Source organism: Haliaeetus leucocephalus, unplaced genomic scaffold (genome assembly GCF_000737465.1).
Source record: "Haliaeetus leucocephalus isolate CR32 unplaced genomic scaffold, Haliaeetus_leucocephalus-4.0 Scaffold848, whole genome shotgun sequence".
Taxonomy (NCBI): domain Eukaryota; kingdom Metazoa; phylum Chordata; class Aves; order Accipitriformes; family Accipitridae; genus Haliaeetus; species Haliaeetus leucocephalus.
In genome coordinates, this window is record NW_010973284.1 from 15,471,920 (window position 1) to 15,493,162 (window position 21,243).

At 37.6% G+C, this 21,243-nt stretch overlaps 1 protein-coding gene across 4 annotated transcripts in view; it reads left to right on the plus strand.

Moving 5' to 3' along the window:
* The window catches only part of LRRC8B (leucine rich repeat containing 8 family, member B), a 21,301-nt gene extending 342 nt beyond the window's left edge, over positions 1–20,959 (plus strand). Inside the window, exons 1-5 of one of the 4 annotated variants that reach the window (XM_010582605.1) lie at positions 481–512; positions 15,187–15,241; positions 16,590–16,689; positions 17,356–19,517; positions 20,542–20,959. In XM_010582605.1, coding sequence (XP_010580907.1) covers positions 17,382–19,517; positions 20,542–20,814 — 2,409 coding nt within the window. In that variant the 5' untranslated portion in view covers positions 481–512; positions 15,187–15,241; positions 16,590–16,689; positions 17,356–17,381 and the 3' untranslated portion in view covers positions 20,815–20,959. Of the gene's footprint in view, positions 1–480; positions 513–533; positions 728–9,949; positions 10,028–15,186; positions 15,242–16,589; positions 16,690–17,355; positions 19,518–20,541 lie in introns of those variants that run through there. The other 3 variants (XM_010582604.1, XM_010582603.1, XM_010582602.1) reach the window with 3 other exon arrangements.
* The last annotated feature ends 284 nt before the right edge of the window (positions 20,960–21,243 follow it).

The window sequence follows — 21,243 nt, forward strand, 5'->3', positions numbered from 1 at the left end:
CCGGCGGCGCCCTGCAGCGGGGCCGCTCACCTGCCCGTCTCCCGGCCGGGCCGGGCGGGGGAACCGGGCGCGGGAAGCTGGAGCGAGTCCGCGCCCGCCCCGGGGCCTGGCGGCCGTCCCGCTCCCGTGCGGGTGGGGCTCGGGAGAAAACCGTTTTCTGATTTGCGTAACCGATATTTACACGTGTCCTCAAGTGACCCGGGGCGCTACAGGTCGGCCGCGGCTTCCTTCCTCTCCCCGGGCGCGGCGCGGCCGGGCGGCAGCTGCCGCCCCTCGGCCCCAGGTGTGCCGGCGGTGCCGGCGGCACCTGCCCCCGAGCAAATGGCAGCCGGCTGCCAAGTCCCAACTTCTCCGAAAGGGAGAGGAGACTTGAAGTCGCCGCTGAGGCCTGACAGTTCTGCGTGCGAGATAAGAAGCGTCCTCGTTGCCGTTCTCTTCCTGTCCTCGGTCTTGCCGGTGTACTTCTCGTGCCCAGCAAGACAGGGATCTTGTAACAAGGGGCTTCTTGCACGGTGGCTTTTACTTGCATCCTAGCCGAGCTGTTTTAGTGACGTAAGGCTTATTTGGTGCCGGCCTGTTCTGTGGCGAAATTGAGGCAGCTTTCTGGCTTCCGCCACGAATTTGTCTGTGGTGAATGCTACAATTAACCACTTCTGTAGGACTGATTAAAGCAGACTTCCCTAAAGCTTAATTTTGTATGGAGATTGCCATTAATTATGCTGATCAGGTAAACAGTGTTTCAATTGGCACCTAGTGTGGTCGTTTAAAACAGTACCTTTGAGGTAGTGCTAGAATAAGCTAGGAGCTATGTGGTCACGTGCAGTTTCAAGTATTTAAGCTACATGTTCTGCTGACTCAGCCTTGTCTATTTGCTGAAGTGCTAAGGTAAGGCATCAATAATTTCCTGGTGTCTCAGAATTTTTCCTTATGGACCTTCCTAGCAGAGAGGGCAACAGATCAGGGCTTATTCATCTATCTTGTTTGAGCTCTTAAACTTTCAAGAGAAGGGGGTGGGGGGGAGCCCACAAGGCTTAAGTATTGAAATCTAGCGTATCACTCATAGAATTTATTATGTATTGTTTAAGTACATTGTGTGTGATTACTTTGTGTAACTCAGCTGACTGTGGCGAATAAAAGAGTTATCCTAAGTAGTGCTTTTCTTCAGTATCTGTGGTACTGAGCAGGGCAAGGGACATGAAATGAGAGCAGAAAGGAAAATGACTGTTGTAGAGAATCGTTAGGATAGGGTACAAGTTTTCTTAAGGGTTTTCCCCAGTGTTGAAAACATTCTGTTGTAGCTAGATAAAAAAATTTATCACAGTTTTATATTAGCATTTATTTTTACATTCTACTGAATCTTACGTTAGTGTAATGTAATTGAGTTTCAGCTTCAGTAGGATTCATATAATTTCCAGAAGTTCGCAGTATTAACACGCTTGTTCCCTTGCACTCTCCAGAGAAGAGAGTTGCTGGTCTGAATCTTAAATTTTTTTCCTTTTTCAGGAAAATAGGATCCTCATGGGAGAAAAAGAAAATTGCCTTTTGTTTCTTGCAAGATACCAATACAGCTGCTCTTTGAAGTTGATGAAAACGTGTTAAGTAAATTTTAGAGAGGGACCAACAATGCTGAAGAAATATCCATAAGTATTTCAGCATTGTAAAATGAACTTTGTAGAGCAGTAAGTCACTGCCAAAGAAGTATTTTTATAATGGATTTCGGGGGGAGGCGGGGCGGGGGGAGAATCTTGTGTTCCTTTAGCTGCTACTGCGCCTGCCCTGCCTCACAAGCTACAGGTAGTGAAAGAGACTGTGGCACTAGTAATACTACTTCAGCTTACAATACCTACTGCTAAAGCTATAAAGCTTTACTCATCTGGGATTAGAAATGGGTATTTTATGTGACTAAGTGTGACTAATGGATATTTGATGTGATAAGGTGTGGTTTATACTGGTCTCTGTTGCCTATCTAAACGTTTCACACTGCTGTCTGTATTGTATGCTAACCTGTGGACTGTATTTATCCTTACCGTAGGCATCCTTGTAACAGCTGTTCAGCTGTTGTCTCGCAAATAGTACTATTCTGCCAGTTGCTCTTGCAGTTACTCCTTTTAAAGATAAGTTAGAAGTCTGTGCTGTGGTTATGAAGATATTTGGTTCAGATACCAGGGGTAGCCATGTAGAAGGGCAAGGAATGTAAAGTGGAATTAATATTCTAATGTTTACATATGCTGTCACTTTAATGTGTAAGTGGTATAGATTATATGTTGGTTTAGCAACAAGTATCTATTATTAATTTGCAAATAATTAAATAATATGCTTTAGTCTTAACGTCTTAACTGGTGACAAGCCATGGTATGCCCTGTCTAGTACATGTTTGTATCCAGTATGGAGTGAGTTCAGAGCCACACATCACAAACTTGAAACTGTGCTTTGTCACTTTGCTGGTAAATGTAGCTGAGAGGCAGTGGCCTGCATTTTATTAACCCTACCACTACCATGTGGGCAGTCAGCCTCATTAATGTCTTATGAATCATGTGGTCTTAAGTTATTGATAACTAAGCTGCTTATTTGTATGAACTATCTTGCACATACATTCCAATTAGAGTTTTACCAGACTTGGTAAGCAGGCTTCAGTTTGTTGTAGTTACGCTTGGGTTTGGTGATTCTTTTCCCCAAGAGTTGTTAGTGTGCTACGAACTAGTTATGGATTTAATTTCTAGCTAGTTGAAATCAAATTGTAATTCAATATTGAACTAAAGTTTCATAATACTTATGAATAGTTTCCCCAATTATTTGATTTAAGATTACTGATATGAAAAGGCTATACTTTCTAGTGGTATAGTACATTGGAAAGAAGGCAGATGATGCAGCTTTTCAAGAAAAATGTGGTTTGGGCTATAGTGGTAGCACACCTGCCTCTGATGTACATCCAAGAGGATTCTACGGTCTTTCAACAGTCAGAAGGGAATTGTGGAGAAAACTTGTAATAGAGTATCTTCAATTTAATTCTCATTGGTGCTGTTTCAAAATACACACCCTGAATTAAATTATGTGAGTGAATTTCCATCAAAAGTGCTCAATTTCTCAGTATGTTCTGTCTGATACGGTAAACTGAAATGCAATTTCTTATACTGAAATTGAGAATTTAGTTGATTGTGAGAAACTGAAGGGATTAAGAATGCCAGTAAGGGATCCAGTGATACCAATGAAGAATATGGTAGTAACACAGTCTGGTTTTGTTGTTGCCTATTGTTAGTAGGCTTAAGCCTTTGGTTTTTGGGGAGATGCTAGTTTGAGTTGTGGTTTTTGAAAACAAAGTTTCAGTTTTGTTGCATGGCAGTTACAAAACTATGGTCAAGTAGTTTACTCAGGCTTAATTAAAGTGACATTGATTTTAAAACGCTCACTTAAAACCCCTGGAAATGTAACCACTGATTTCCCAGACATTACTGCCTTAGGTTTCTGGGGAAAATATTGGTATTCTATGAGTAGTTCAGGTTGTCAAATATTTATTCAGATATTTTCTGGTAGCTAAAGTTCAGTTGCATACAAATATAAAGGTCTACTGAGCTGGAATTTAAGAACTGCAAAATTGGACTCTAATGCTAAAGAGTTTATCCTTTAAACTAATTTTTCCATCTGAATGAAAGCAAAATCTTGATGTGCGTTTGTTGTGTAATCCAAAATATTTGAAGAAGGGAGGGCATTTGAAAAGTTTTAACTAAAAACTGTTTCGAGGCTGTGTTTAAATTATTAACAAAATAAACTATCATTTCCAACCCATGCCGATGGAAGTGTGAAAATGATTATTACTTTGCCAGTGCCTTTGCAGTACAGGAAAACTGTTTTCCAAGTAAATGGTTTTTATTAAACATTAACATTGTTTAAATACTAACTTTGCAATGTCACTGACTTGGAGTCAGGAAAGCACCAAAACATTGCTTAATTGAAGTGAGATGGGATATTTCAATACTCAAGTGCTTTACTGAACTGGAGTTGTTAAAAGTAGTGTCTGCTTTGCTTTAAACTATTATTCAGTTTCTTACAAATATGGGGCTAGGGGTTTTTTACTTCAAAGTTCTTAATTGATTCAGGTGATTATAAAACCTTGACTCTTGTTTTTGAAGTTATTAAACTTGGCTTCATACCAAAAAGTATTTTTCTTGTAGTACTGCTATCTGAAAAAACTTGCCAGTTGTTAGGTGTCCTCAGACAGCCTACTCAAAAAGGAAATTTTGTGCAGTAGAAGACTGTTGCACAGCATACTTGGGCTCGATGGAAGTATGAAGCATGAACATCTGTACTAAGCTAACTTTGTGTTTGATCAGGAAACAAAGTGGGATTACTGTAGGTTAACTGTAGCATTCAAGTCTGGTCACTTGTACATGGTTCTGAAACTTAGCATTGTTCTAGGAGATGCTCTGACACATAACACTGCTTTTAGCTCTCGTGATTGCATGTGTATGTGCAGTTCTCAGGCTGTAGAGTTGTGTTTAGGCATTGGTATGTAATTTGTACATACACTGTTACACAGTATGTGCAATGTGAAATTTGTCTTTCAGTCCTTTCATTTAATTAAAAGAAAAGATGATGTAGCTGGTTGCTTTGTCCAATTAATAAATATATAATGTAGAGTAATATGAACAGAAAGATACTTAAGAGATTGAGGTGATTGTGTGGACAGCATGCTCCCTGCCGGAGATTAGTGAAACCTATGCCATTTCTGTTTCAGGGGAGTTTGTATTTGACTGCAGTTTCACAAATTTTTCTTTTTTTACTTTGGGGTGGAGAGATTCTTTTAAAAGATAGCCAGATGGGTTTCAGGAGAGTTTGCATAAAAAAAGAGTGCCTGAGTTTGAATCAGATGTAAATTGGAAACTTACCTGTTATCATTATTTTATTTTAGATGTTTAGACTGAACATCTACAATCAAGTGTTTTAATTTGTCAGGCTGGCTTTCAGGAGTAACTGTCTTTCCTGTTAAACAAGATGAAAAGCTGCGGCTTCTGAGAAGAGATATGAGCCACTGCTGAAAATCTGAATCGGCTTTCCAATGTCAGCACTAATAGAGTGAAATCAGATGTGTTTCTGTATTGCTGCCCTGATAATTATGTTTTCCTAGATGCAGTTAAATTCTTGTCTGTGGAAGTAATAATATTCCTTTCTGGAAAGTTCTTCATGAAACTTATGCAGCATCAGGAAAACTGAAAACCAAAAGACTGGTTTTTGACTGTTCTTAAATCTTGTAGCTATATTTGTGCGTGGTAATAATTATCTTCCAGAGACGGAATGTATTTGGTATATATTTTTGATTTGTGGCCTCACGGGATGTTTCTGTTTCTCAACATCTATTATTCCAATAGGACACATTGGTCTTGGCAGTCTATAAATATTGAAAAACCATCAGTTTCCTTTTTAGGCCAAATGTTGGAATTTTAACTTATTGTACTAGGTAACTGTTCATATTTTAGAAAGATCAAAATGATTCTGGCTAGAATAAGGAGTATAAATACAAATTCATATTTCTGAGATTAGGCAAAGGTGATAACTGTCTGACCACTAATAGGAAAAGTAATAGCATGTGTGCTTCCAGCTCTCAGAACCTAACAGAACCAGTACAATCCAGAATGGCCTCTCTGATTACCTAGTAAGAAGGTGTCACTACTGTATAATGTTCCTCATTTAAATACCTTATGAAGAATAGGAGAAACATTACCATGATTTTACAGTTGAGGAATTTGAGGCAGAGAGAAACAAACAAAATGACTTGCATAAAGCTATTCAGCTGTCAGAGGTAAACATCCCTATTAACTGGGTTGGGTATGGTTACTGTATAGGAAAGCAGTGTTTGAGCTAGGAAAATAATGTAGAATGGAGGTTCTGAATATCTAAAAACATTGGATTTCACTACTCTGCTCTCTGCAAAGCTAGCAGGGTTCCTGTGGTATGAAGAATGTTGGCCCCTTCCATCTTTGTCTAAATGCAGTGCTGTTGAATTCCTTATAGGACCTTCATCTAGAAGTATCAAATCAGAATATTGAACATGCTTTAGTTAATACATCAGTATATATGGTATTGCATTATCAACATAATTCATTATATGGTAGCTTAGTTATAGCAGCATGATATTTTGTGGACTACAAAACTGACCCAAATGCTGACCTGACTACTTAAGTAGGATTTGTATTCCACTTTGTTCTGCTGTGACAGCAGCACTCCTGGTGGTACTTGAGAAATTAATTCAGAGCTAGTTCAGGTGTGTGGACATACTTTAAGGCTCCTCCTTCTGAGAATATTTTCTTATTTCAGACTTGTTTTCAGTGAGGTTACAGGAGTTGTCTGGCCATTTCAAGGGTCTCTGGCCATTTATGACTTTACTGAAAAGTACACTGAAAATGGAAGAGCATGTATGAGTAATTCCCTGCCTTTTCCCAAGGAAAGAGGGTCTTCTGTTAAATAATCATAACTGTTTATGCTTCTGGCTCTCTTGTACTTTTACTGCTCTTGAAGACTGAAGATAAACTGTACTATAATTAAAGAATCTGCTAGTAGAGAAACCTTGTATTTAAGTTGTGACTATTCTCCTGTGTTATCTTCTGCTTTGTTTCTGATGTCCTGAGCATAGCAGCACAATGAATGGACATTGTGAGTATGTGTCTGACTTCTGGAAACTAAGGGGGTAAAAATTAATTTTTTTTTATTGTAATACTTATCTTGGTATGCAGAATTAGATACCACTGAGGCTTCCTTTAGAATGATGGAGGGATAGTGCTGATACCATTGTATTATGGTTATGTATTTGTATTTCTCAGCATGAGAGAGAACAAAATATGTGGTTACGAGAATAAAAAGGTGTTATAAGTGAGCTTGAAAATCTCATTTCATGCACTTGAAAGGTGTCTGACTGTATTAGCTATGTTAGTACTGGGATGAAGGACTTTATGTACTGTTGTGTAAGATGGTTTCTGGGAAAGCTATAAAAGATACAGCATGCCACAGATATCAGTCCCAGCCTAGACCTTTTGAGATTGCTTTTGGTGTAGTTTTCCTTGCTTAGGAAAGAATAGGTGTAGAACCGAGGAGACTTTTCATACTTGATGCTCCAAACTTGCTCTAAGATTTCTTTGGAACTTGAACGTAAGGACTCTTTGTAGTATTGGTGTACTATTTCTGTTTTCACTGCTGCTGTACTGATTTTAAAACCTGCTTGGGGGATGGGGGAAACAACAAAGGAGGCCTGTTCTTTTAGGTATAATTTAAGAGTGTAATCTGTGCCACTTCCCTGATATCTTCCATGAGACCTTTGGGCTGGAATGTTTGACAGCATGGCATGCCTGCAATCATCTCTGGAGAGAGTTGTCTCCTCCCACACTGGTTTAAATAAGTATTAGCTGAGCGCAGATGGACTGTGTACTGTCCTGAGAAGGCAGATGCATTTCCCATGCTGTTCTATTCCCCTCCTCTCCACCGCCAGTATATTCTCATTCTTCTTTTTCTTATGCTAGAAAGCCTGCTTCCTTTAGTCTACTTTCTTAAGAGTCACCATTCCTCTAGGCATTGTTAGTCTTGCAGCTCTGATTCTGGTTTTGTTGGGTTTTTCTAAATGAGTTGATAATGTTCTTTGGGCATCCAGATTAGGTTTGTACACGATGGTGCCCCTGTCTGCTACAAGTGTTTTCTTGGGTATTAGTGGAGGACAGCCTTTGCTGCTCTTACGGCTACATCATTGGTGGCACATTCCTCCTACAAAGTCCAGGTAGGGTTTTCACTCTCTTCTTTTGGTTGCTTCCAACAAAGGACTCAAGTTAGAGCAAAAAAACCTGTCATCTGCATACTTGAACATTTTTTACATGTTCCTAGTGCTGCAGTCCTTGTAAGTGTTATATCTTATTTTTATCTAGTATACCTTTTCTTTGTTCAGCATGGTCTGTGACCTGTCTCCTTTGCTGTGAATTGCTTGTAATTTTTGTGAAATTACCAGCTTTGTCTTAGTTGATATAGTACAGAGTCACTCTGAAAGTTATTTTCTGTAACCTAGATTCAATCTCTTACACTCTGTTTAGAAAAAACATTTATTTTCTCAAAGAAATGCACCTACTTGATCTGGTAAGCTCTGTTTAATTTTTACTTCTATAACTTGGATGTCATATTTTTTGAAAGGAAAAAACTAATGGATTTGTAACTGGACTTGTTTTTTTCTTTAAATATGTATGAAGTTCGTGATTGTATGTTGGGTCTGTGATAGCATGAGCCGCTCTGGGGTGTGATGTTGATGATTTAAGTATATTGCTGTGGGTAATGTAGTGTAGTATCTCAATGCTCTCAATCTTATTTCACAAATCCATTAACATTTCATAAAAAAAGGTAGGTTTGTCTAAGAAGAGATAACTGATACGTGCTTTGAATGTGCTTGGTTTCAAATTTATTTGTAAAAGAAGTCTCTTACTGCTTGGGTGCTGATTCTGCTTGTGTACCTGTGTCTGCTTTTTGAGACTTAACATGAACTGACTTTCTGTTGCATTAAATTGTGTATTTCATTAGAGGCTGTCTAATGCCAAGCTTAAAAATACAATTCTTTGGGCTCTTAGAAGTGTATTGATACTTTAGAAGTAGTAGGAATACATGCCCCTTTCCTACTTTTTATTCAATACTGAAGTTTTTGTTTACTTGAAAGTGTTACGGGGCCAAAACAGGGGGAAAGGAGGCTGACAGAAGATAGTACTTCACTTTAAATACTAACCTCTTTGTGTTGAAAAAGAATAAGATATGATCATGCCATATAACAGATATCTGGGACTTGTTCTTTGTTCCAGTGGTTTTGGGCCCCTGTTTTTACTTCATGAGAATTTCAGAAGTGACCTTCTGGAAGACAAGCTATATGGCTTGTGTTTTGCACCAAGAGGTGCTGGTCCGTGATGATCTTGGTAAGAAAGGTACTCAGACTCTGTACAGTATCATTTAAAATGCTTTTTATTGGCTTTGACACTAGAAAGGAAAAGAATAGTATAGATAATCTTACATCCCTTTAGAAGCTGGGAATGTGAGTTGCGCAGCATCAAATGAGCCTTCAATCTGTGTGCAGCACGCCATGCAGAGACCCTGCTTGTAGAAATGGTTACCTCATTTTGATCATTCAAGCTATTACAGAATTTTCTTACAAGAAAACAGCTCTGTGTGTCATTTCCACTGTCAGCCAGGAAAGATGTTCACAGGAGAACTTCTTGCTGCACTTCTTGATAAAGACAAGGACATGCAGGTGGTGTAATCGCTGGTACCAAGTGGGAGCTGCTTGCAGACTCCTCTGTTATGAGCTGGTTAAATTTATCCTGCAGCCAAGAGATCTGCACAGCACAGGCCTGGGCCTGTTAACTAGCCAGAGTAGATCACTAACACCTCAATGTGCCATGGTCTTCCAGTCAGAACTACTACAGTTTGTTATACTCTTTTCTTTTTAAAAAGCCTTATGGAACACTTTCCAGTTGTGGTTTTTTGTTTTTGTTTTTATCTGTTAATGGGTTTTGCTATGTTTCTTTAGGAATTGCCAAACAGACTCATGATAGAGCTATTTTTTAGTGGGTAATACCGATGTGGAGTTTTGGCAGTCTCTTTCTATTTATAATTTCCTTTTTAAAGTAGAATATGTGAAATGTACAACTGTTTGAAGAAATGTAAATTAATGGAGAAGAAAAAATCTGCTTTCTAAAGAGTGCTAGAGTTGCCAGTGAGAATGCAAATTAAATAAATTATTAGTTAAATATTAGAGTGAAACAAAATATGTCTCTAAGTGAATTTACTCTTTGGATTCTTTGTACAAGCAATGCAAAGCACTCTCTTCTAAACAGGTGCTTGTTTTGATATGTATTGTAATCAGTATTTTAGATGCCAATACATCTCAAGTTTAAGTTAATATATTTATATTTGTAGTTTAAAAAGAATTAAATGGATGAGAACACAAGCTGAAAATAATTCCATGATCTGGGAAAGCTACTACAGCTTGACTGCAGGTTTATCTTAATCTGTCCTCAAGGTAAGAGGAGACTACAGCACCAAAATACTTGTCTGTGTAGTTAAAGTCCTTCCTCTGTCATATTTCTATCATCATCTGATATAACCTTAATTTATATATTTAAAAAAATACATCTCTGAGTTTGAAAATAGTGCTGGTATACTAAAGCTGTGCAAATTATTGCTTACTAGAACTGTCCAGATTTGATTCAGATTCTGGATCCTGCTTAGTTTGGTAGGGATCTTAGGAAGCATCATGACTATGAATTAAGTGATGTTTGCCCAGAATGTAGACAGCTTGCTTTTAAAGAATCAGTCATGTTGATGCAATTATGTACAAAACAAAGCTGGTCTACCTTTTTGTTTTACTTCTGTTTTTTACCATTAGATTACTTGCCTGTTTAACTCTGAAACACACTTGTTCAGAAACCTAGGTTTGTACCTACTTAATTTGTCTTTGTTTTGTTTTGCAGTGTTTTTTGTGTAAACTGCTTATCTTGCCTACTGTCTATTTGGTCTTAAACTTGGGTTTAAACTGCATAATTTTCTTGCTAGTACAGGCCTTTCTAGGAGCATAGGTTGTGACCTTCTATTTTAGCTAGAACACAATCCTTAGCACCTTGAACTTAACTTGAGGAGAGGGCTAGAGAAAGTGCTTTTACCAGTCAAAGTGTGTTATGTCTGAACATGGATTTGTATTTAAAATTGCTCTCCAGGCTAGACTAGTAAAAGCACATTTAATATACCTTTTAAATACATATCTAGTTATACAACTTCATTACAGAGTTTAACCCTCAAAATAGTTGACTTGGTTTCTCCCTTCCATCCACTATTGAGAATTAGGCTCAGGTAACTTCATGCACTTGGGCAGACCTCACTGATGTGATTCATTATCATATGGCCTACAGGTATGTAATTTTAACTGCCTGTGCAACTAGAATGTTCAAAGATGATCTATCTCCCTAGTGAGTGTTTGACCAGTGACATTTTACTACCAAAGTTTAATTCTTTACTGGCCCTCCATGAATGGAGGAAAGGCTTAATACTTGTGTATTGATGGCATTAAATGAGAAGCTAATTTAATATGGCTCAAGGAAGACAATAGTCTTTTCTGGAGTACTGCAGGCATAAGTTGGCAAAGTATAATGTAGTGTATCTAATCCTGCACAGTCAGATTTCAAGAGTAAGTCTTTTGCTTGTAAAGCAAATCAAATTGGAGTAAAGCTTATTTTCAATTTAGATTAGACTGCAAGATAAAGTATTTCTCTTGCATTAAGTGTACCAGAGAAAGGAAGTAATAGAATAAAGATGGGTATTCCAAGTTTAGGTGAAGCTGCCTTTAAGATGTTTTTTTCACCTACTTTAAGGCCTTTTATGTTGAACTTAGGAATGTTCAAGCTTTTAGTAGTTGAGAAAACTATTTAAAATACACTTGCCATGTACTCTATTTTTCTCAGCTTGCTGAAGATATAGTAGTGGTAGAGCTGGGTAGTAGTTGCTTAATTTTGTAAGACTTTTTATCAGCTTATGTTCTGTGCTGTTAACTCTGAAGCAGTAGCAGAGTAAAAATGTAAGTGTAGCCTAACTTACTAAATTTTAAACTAAAAATATGTTTACAATTTCTTTTTTCCCAGAAATTATTGGGCTACATAGTCTTATGTAAGCAGCCTTCTCCAGAGAGCAAGGACTGCTTCTTAAACAGTGTAAGACTTTGCTATTACTCTTCCACATATTATGTTCAGCTGTACTGTCTTGAGAGCAGGAGTGTTTAAGAAAGGTAAGGCCTCTAGTTAATCCAGACACAGATGGTTGAGATTGTCTGTAGTTGTAATTATGATCTTTGATTGTTTGAAAGGTTGTTATGGAAAACTTGCAACAATGTTAGTGTAGTCTTAAACATCTTGTGCTTGAGGAATATAGTGATTACTGCAAAGTGTGAGAATGTCTTTGGGTTTATTTTAAATACAAAAGGATAATCACTTATACATGTTTAATTGTCACCTGTGACCTTCTTCAGAAGGAACTGGAAAGAAGCTTTCTATAATCTTGTTTGCATGTTGTTCTGCATGCAGTGGAATACAGATCCAAAAATACAATCCCCATTGAAAAGATCCTACAACTGAATCTGCACGTGCACACAAGTGGTCAAAGTACAGATTCATGAAACACCATATATCAAATGTAGTGCTTGAACTGAGTAGTCTATTACTTGTCAATAGGAGGCTTAAAAAAGGGAGAGGCAGTCATCTGAACACATCTGCTAAGAGTATGTATGATGGCATCGTTCTTTGTGAAGTCAGACTTGCTCCAAAAATCTTGCAGTACCTGGCTTTTTGTTGTTTAGGGAATGCTTGAAAAAGGAAATGGTAGCATGCTAATAGAAGGGGAAGTTTTAGCCAGGAAAGATGTGTTTTAGGTGATGAGTGTGTGAGGGGGGTAAAGTCTGTTACTTTTTTACTTTGGGAATATTCATGAGGGTTTATTTGCAAGTGGAGGTTCAGGCTGTGCATGTGAGACCCTAAGCAGTTACTAGGAATCCCATAGGAGAGTCTCAAAACTGCCTATTAAGCAAAATGGATTGCATGTTTAGTTTATTACTGAATTTAAAAATTTTGCATGCAAAACTTCAGAAGAAAAAGTAATACATTTAAACTAGCTAGAAGCTAAGTTGGTACTATAGTTCAGGAATCACTTTTGATAGAAAATTGATAAAACGGACACATTTACTTAGTATGTCAGCATCTCCTTATCTCAGTTGAGAAGCACATCATGCTGTTGGAATTAACAGCATTAGTCAAGAGATTGGCTGAAAACTTGATGACTGTGTTTCTCTGAGGGGGAGGGGAAAAAGCAAGATAGAGGGGCCACTGGAATACCTGTCAAGGTATGCTTTAACTGTATAAATCTATTTTGATTAACTCAGTGTGTCAGAAACACCAACTAAATACTTAGACAATCAACAAAAACAGTGTAGCCTTAAAAATAAAACAAAGCCTGCTGTCAGGTATTGGCCTTTTGTAGCCCATTATCCTTTGGGGAGGACAAGCAAGGCACTTACCTTGCTGCAGAGCCATCCCTAACTAAATGTGCCTAAAATTGTGTAAGCAGTGACCAAATGACAGAGTAATGCAATGTTAAGTAACCTTTTGGCAGCAGGGGAAGTTTGGGTGGGGTGTCATCTTACAGATAATATTTATCAAAATGATAGTCTTTTATTCATGTTCTGGATATGTTTCTATTGGTAAGATCTGTAAGTCTTGAAGTAACTAAAAAGTGCCTAGATATTAGTGATCTTTATTGCTTTATTTTCCTGGCCTGTGTCCCAGTACTGGTCTGGGGTAACTCTCCTGAAGTCATCATTTAGCCTGGGGCTAAACTGTTGTGTCTCATCTTCTGAGAAAGATTGCCAATTGAATTAGGCCACTTTGAAAAGCTTTTATGACTTTGATATGGGTTGAAAGCTGCTGGAGATGAGATTTATCAAACCCATTATAGTTCAGCATTATTCCATTTGATTAGTCACTCTTGGCATACAGATAGGATTTGAAAGAAAACTGTCTTTAGCAACATTATCATTAATAATTCACATGTTTGTATTACACTTGTATATACAATGTATTTCCCTCATAGGAAACTTTATTTCATGTACATAGAATTGTAATGAATACTTATGCTTGATTGGTTTAAAAAAGTGGTCATTAACAAGACCAGAGTTAAATTATTTAAATATCTAATATTGTGACACTTGCTTTCTGCTAGAAGGTGTTATAAAACTGCCTCAAGAATGTAGCCTTTTTTCTGGAATATGTGATAGGGACTAACAACTTTCCAGTTCAAGGCAGGGAGGTGACAAAGAAAGCATTTTATAGAAACAGACCTTACAAAATTACATGGGTCAGTCTCACTTTGAGTTCTCAGTCTGTATAAAAACAAAATACTCTGAGCATTATGGCATTGGCTGAAGAAGGTGTATTGAGTTATGCGTATTCTCAAGTATACCGATATGTTTTTAATAGAATTGGCTTAAGTTCCATTTTATGTTTCTTCTTTCTGTAACTTTTAGAGAAAATACTTTATCAGTGTTAACTGTTTTATGGTACTCTGAATTCTGTCCTTTATACTCAACAAGAGCCTTGCTTATTCCCCCGAATAGGTCTGTTACCAGAAAAGTGGTGTTCTTTGTATAAAAGTGCAAAACACATATGTGCATTATTAAATTGTTTTACTTGTAACTTTCTCTAAGCATTTAGTTATATAAAACATCTTCTTTTAAAATGTTAGTATCTGCCCAAGTCCCTGATGAGGTTTACATGTTTGTCAAGAAAAGAATTGTTCCCATCCTCATGCTAATTAGACCTTGCACACTATTTTAAACTCTCAGCCAGTTCAGTGATCATTTTGACTTTTCAAATGTTTTTCTTTGTTAAAAATATGCTATTCATACCTTTTGCTCTTACTTTCTTGAATCATTCAACATATTTATTTCTTAGTGTGTTCTTTACAACTTTAACAGGAGTCCCAAGTCTTTGATTTTTTTGTAGCAAAGTTCAAGTGAGAATAATTAACAGGTTTTAATTCTAGGTTGGAAATGAAAAAGCTACTTTTGATTTTTCTGTCTACATTCAAATCAAACATGTTTGGCTTGAGTAGAGACGTGATCCGGATATTCTTTGTAGAATTAAAGCCTTAGTTTGGATGGGTTTATTACCTTTTTGTGCTTTTATACCGAAGAATTTATATTAAAACCCCAAAGAATTATGCCAAAAGAATTCATTTTAAAGGTATTTACAGATGTGGTTTTTGCAAGATGAGCTGGAGTGATTGAAGAAATTGCTGTTTCTTAGCTATCGTTAGAGCATCTCAGCTGCAGGACTAGTAACTTTATATAAATGCAAAACATGTTGAGTTGAAATGGCTTTTAGTGCTTAGGGGACAATGACAAGGGCCATTACTATATCTCTACTTTAGGAAAAGCAACTTTCAGGTGGTGACCAAGTAAATAATTTGACAGGATCATTTTAAATTATTCTAACTAGATCTTGTAGATCGAGTTGGGTCTTTTGGTCATTAAATGTTGGATCTTTACAACACTGCTGTGGAAGGAGTAATGAGCTGTTGTTCTAATACAGTTGTTGGAGTCCAAATATTTCATGATCTGATGATGATTTATTTTCCCTCCAGGAGTGTTTTGTAGCCATCCTGTCCTGCTTCAGCTGCTTTCCCTTGAGTGGGCCTGGTAAGTTTCTACATTCTGTTAAAAGTAGCCTTGTCAATGCAAGAAGGGTTAACTTATTTTTGGCCATTCTTCTCCCTTCAAATGTGAATGTGGAGTAAGAATAAGGTTCTGCCTTAGTTCAGCTGTTGTTTGTCTTGTTATAACAGCTTGTCAGCTCTGTTTGGAATTGAAATGTCCAGTACCAATGATTATGACTATGAGGTGGCAGGGTGCCCAGGTGGCCAAGAAGGCCAGTAGCATCCTGGCCTGTATCAGAAATAGTGTGGCCAGCAGGACTAGGGAAGTGATTGTCCCCCTGTACTTGGCACTGGTGAGGCTGCACCTCAAATACTGTGTTCAGTTTTGGGCCCCTCACTACAAGAAATACATTGAGGTGCTGGAGTGCATCCAAAGAAGCTGGTGGAGGTTCTAGAGCTCGTGTCCTATAAGGAGTGGCTGAGGGAAATGGAGTTGTTCAGCCTGGAGAAAAGGATGCTGAGAGGAGACCTTATCACTCTCTACAGCTACCTGAAAGGAGGTTGTAGTGAGGTGGGTGTTGGTCTCTTCTCCCAAGTAACAAGCAATAGGGCAAGAGGAAATGGCCTCAAGTTGCACCAGGGGAGGTTTTAATTGGATATGAAGAAAAATTTCTTCACTGAAAGGGTTGTCAAGCATTGGAACAGACTGCCCAGGGAAGTGGTGGAGTCACCATCCCTGGAGGTGTTTAAAAGATGTGTAGATGTGGTGCTTAGGGACATGGTTTAGTGGCGGACGTGGCAGTGCTACATTAATGGTTGGACTCAATCTCCAAGGTACTTTCCAGTCTAAATAATTCTATGATTAAGAACAATACAGAAAATCCTCGTTGCTTAATATCTGTACTGCATAAACTTTATAGTACATTTTCTCCAAACCTGGTAGTGTCTGTGGTATAGCCATTAACACTGGATAGTTCATTAGTTTGTTTCAGGATGTAAAATATGGGTCTCTGTTTTTGAGAAACTTGCCTTTCTGCCAAACCTTGGTATATCAAAATTATGACTGAATTCTATTTCTTGAAGTCTTGCATGTTGCGTATTTTATTTTCACATAGTTATTTGGAAAAAAAAAAAAATTACTTCCCAGTTGAAATAGGGCTAGCTGTAGGCGGTTTCCTGTTTTTTGCGTTGTGATTGTGCAAAACTTTGACTTCATGTTCTACGTGATCATGTCTGTGTTCTGTTCCATTTCATGTAGCTGTAGCAATGCAAAGCTTAATGGATCCTGATGTCTGCAATAAGGCAGCAGTTCTAATGAAAGCTGAAATGTTTGCTCTTTATTTAGGTGAAGCCATTAAAAATAAAGCATATTCAATGTTTTCTCCATCCAGAATGAAGACAAATGTAAAGATGGCATGTCCAAGGAATTTTAAAAGGTGTAGACCTCCTGACTGAGCAGTGCTGCATACTTTATTCTCTTTAATTAGTAAAGTAAGTATGACTCAAACCTATGCTGCTGGGGTTAAATGTGCTGTTGTTATACATTACAATATTGGACAATAACAAGTTGTGTTAGTTTCATTTTCATTCTGTCAGTATGCTTAATTCTCTTGATGGGAGAAAATGGGGAATTATATATAAGAATATGTAATGCAAAACTGCTTTTTTTGAGAATTTTGGTGTGATCTTTATTCTTGGGTAGAATGACATAATATCATAGAAAATTCTAAATCACAAGAGCCATCATGTTAATATATTGCTCTGATTAAATGAGAAATCACTTTTGCTATGTAAGTTTAGGACAGTGGTGAAGGACTGCTAGTAATATGTCAGAAGCTTCTTTAACTTATACCTGCTTGTTGCTTTTACTTGAACAGTACCCAAATGTTTGGTCAAAACAGACTTTCTCCTCATCTCTGATGTTAGTTTCACTCTTCACTTAAATTTTTGCATCTCAAGTAACTTTCCTTAAAATAGATATGATGGCTAGGGTTAGGTGCTAGGAGTTCTTGGATCCTTTTGCTATGCTCTGGATGCTAGGCTAAATGTTACATGTTTAAAACTGTGAAAACAGTAATAAGCTTCAAGTGTTTAATGGTGAGAAATTGTTTTTAACAGCTCTCTAAGGATGTCTTTTTTTCTTTTTTCCTCTACCAGCTGCTGTTCTCTCACAGGTGAAAGTCATGATCACGCTAACAGAACTCAAATACTTAGCAGATGCCCAGTCATCCTACCACATACTAAAACCATGGTGGGATGTCTTCTGGTATTACCTCACCATGATAATGCTGCTAGTTGCTGTGCTCGCTGGGGCTCTCCAGCTTACTCAAACCAGAGTATTGTGTTGTCTTCCTTGCAAGCTAGAATTTGACAATCATTGTGCCGTGCCTTGGGATTTAGTTAAAGCCAACCTTAACATGTCGGCTAGCTCTACAGCACAGATAATCATCCCACTTAAAATCCAGAATGATCTCCATCGCCAGCAGTATTCCTATATTGATGCAGTATGTTATGAGAGACAGCTTCACTGGTTTGCCAAATTTTTTCCATACCTAGTGCTTCTACATACCTTTATTTTTGCAGCTTGCAGTAATTTCTGGCTTTACTACCCTAGTACAAGTTCCAGGCTTGAGCACTTTGTAGCCATTCTTCAGAAGTGTTTTGATTCTCCATGGACAACGCGCGCCCTCTCAGAAACAGTTGCCGAGCAGTCTGTGAGGAAGTTGCCAATAGCCAAATCAAAAGCAGTGATTTCATCACCTGGGAGTTCAGTAGATATAGGGGCCAGCAGACAGTCCCTGCCTTATTCGCAACCTGGCTTGGAAACAGCTGGAAGAGAAAATTCCTCAAGTGTTCTTGACAAAAAAGAAGGGGAACAAGCTAAAGCTATATTTGAAAAAGTGAAGAAATTCAGAGTACATGTTGAAGAGAAGGATGTCATATATACAGTGTATATGAAACAGATTATAGTGAAAGTCATTGTATTTGTAATAATAATAATTTATGTCCCCTACTATTTATCATTTATTACACTTGAAATTGATTGTGTAGTTAATGTTCAAGCCTTTACAGGCTACAAAAGGTACCAGTGCGTTTATTCACTAGCAGAAATTTTTAAAGTTTTGGCTTCATTTTATGTTGTTTTAGTGATCTTCTATGGCTTAACTTGTACTTATAGTTTGTGGTGGATGTTAAGAAGTTCACTTAAGCAATATTCTTTTGAGAAGTTGAGAGAGAGAAGTAATTACAGTGACATACCTGATGTAAAGAATGACTTTGCATTTATTCTCCACTTGGCAGATCAGTATGATCCTCTCTATTCCCAACGATTCTCAATATTCCTGTCTGATTTGAGTGAAAACAAACTGAAACAGATAAATCTTAACAATGAATGGTCAGTGGAAAAACTGAAAAATAAACTAGTAAAAAATTCCCAAGACAAGATTGAACTTCACCTTTTCATGTTAAATGGTCTTCCAGACAGTGTCTTTGAATTGACAGAAGTAGAAGTCCTAAGCCTGGAACTTATCCCTGAAGCCAAACTTCCTTCAGCTGTGACCCAGCTAGTCAATCTCAAAGAACTCAATGTTTATCATTCATCACTAACTATGGATTATCCAGCAGTCAGCTTTTTAGAAGACAATCTGAAAACATTGCGCCTGAAATCTAGTGAGATGGGAAGAATTCCGTTTTGGGTCTTTCATTTAAAAAACCTAGAAGAATTGTGCTTAACAGGATATTTCATGCTAGATCATCACAACTCCATATACAACGAAAGCTTTCAGGGGCTAAAAAATCTGAGATCAATTCACTTAAAAAACAACCTTTCCCGCATACCTCAAGTAGTTACAGATCTTATGCCTTCTTTACAACACTTGTCTGTCAACAATGAGGGAAATAAACTGATAGTGCTAAATAACCTGAAGAAGCTGGTAAACCTGCGAACCTTGGAATTAATCTGCTGTGATTTAGAGCGCATCCCCCATTCCATTTTTACCCTAAACAATTTGCATGAAATTGACTTAAAAGAAAATAACCTCAGAACAGTGGAAGAAATAATTAGTTTTCAACATCTTAAGAACCTTTCTTGCTTAAAATTGTGGCACAACAGTATTTCATATGTCCCAGTGCAGATTGGTGCACTATCAAACCTGGAACAATTGTATCTAAATTATAATAATATTAAAAATGTTCCATTGCAGCTATTTCTTTGTAAAAAATTACACTATCTGGATCTTAGCTATAATAAGCTAACCTCCATCCCTGAAGAAATCGGTTATCTGACCAATCTGCAGTACTTGGCTTTGACAAAAAACCATGTAAGTAGAACTTTGAATTACTACCAAAAAAACCAAAACCCAAATATTGACTTAACCTACCAATTCTTCTGGAACAGCCTCTGGTTCAAAATGCTTTTGTGGTATTCATGATTAAAGTAAACCCAGTAAGGCTGAAAAAAGGGGTGGTGCTTGTTTAATTACTAAAACTTTGGTGTCATCAAAGCTTGTGTAATAGTGAGTACTGTCCTGGTCTGTAGCAGCTTAAGGGCTCTGATCCAGACATAGTATAGGTTAGGATGGTTGCAAAAATGTGTCTTCACTTTCCCTGCAGCTGTCTAGCCTATGTAGTATTTTAATGGAAGTGAACAGTGTTAAATTTTTACCTTAAAATGTCAAACTGAAAGCTGTAGTGAATCACCAGCTAGGTGATGAGCAGCTCAGCTGTCTGATTGGGAAGAGGGAAATAATTATACCTGGTAACCTCATCAGCAGTGCTAAACTGTCTGGCTCATTAGTGTGGGGTCCAGGCTTGTGACTTAAGACTTCTTTTGAGGTTTATAATTGTTTTCACTGGTGAAGCTGGTTTTGGATGTCATTTGTCAGTAGTGTGGACCAGGACTAAGTTACTACTGTACTGCACAGATAACTGCTTGTGCAGGTTTCATAACACAGGAGCTGTTTGTTTCTCCACAATCTGTGTGTGTTCTTTAAGTGATTCTTAGGAGACAGTAACCTATTTATCTCCCCTGCTACCTGCACACGTTTGTACGCACTTCTGTGCATGTGTGCATGTATATGTTCCTCCCTGTCATGCTTATGTCTTGACTTCTGCTAGTAGCTAAGCATCCTCATAACAAAACAGGTATATAAAACCATTGAAGTGTTCTCAGGCACTTTATCACATTGTGATAGAAGCATTACAATCTTCCCTTTCCTTATCCTTCTATAAACTGAGGGTTTTTTTACCCTAAAATAAAACTGGGAAATGTCAAAACATGGAGCTGTATGTAGGCTAACAACTTCTAATATACATTATTTTTGTTCTTTTCTTTCCTTTTTCTAGATTGAAATGCTGCCTGATGGATTGTTTCAGTGCAGAAAGCTGCAATTTCTTCTTCTGGGGAATAACAGTCTGATGAATTTGTCCCCTTGTGTGGGTCAGCTACTGAATCTTGTTCAATTAGAGCTCATTGGAAACTATCTTGAATCACTTCCTGCTGAACTGGAAGAATGTCAGTTCTTAAAGCGGAATAGTCTAATTGTAGAAGAAAGGTTGTTAAAAACACTTCCACCTCGTGTAAGAGAGCGTTTGCAGACATGCTCAGATAAGTGCTAAGTTTAAAATTAAATTCTTCATTGCATTCTATAAGCCTTTTGCTTAATATCTCTCTAAAGATCTGTATAGGTGGAGAGTAGTAAAGGAGAGATAACGATATATAAATCGATCTTAAATGCGTTGAACTGAGTTGATTGTATTGGAAGAGAAAAATTTTATTTAGATTTGAACAAAAAATGCAGCCTTTAACATGTAATCATATGTTTGAAAAACTGAAATATGAATCGTTGGTTGGGTTCTACTGGTAGAAACAATTAAATTAAATGTTTATGATAGTATTGAAATGGAAGAGTTGATTGCCTGGCTATAGTGAGAGTGTACATACTTTTTTTTCCTATGGGAATTTTTCCCATTGATAGTGATAATTTTAAACAGTTTCATCTCCTGCCATATGAGGTCTAAGAACTGTCTGGAATTAGTTTCTAAATA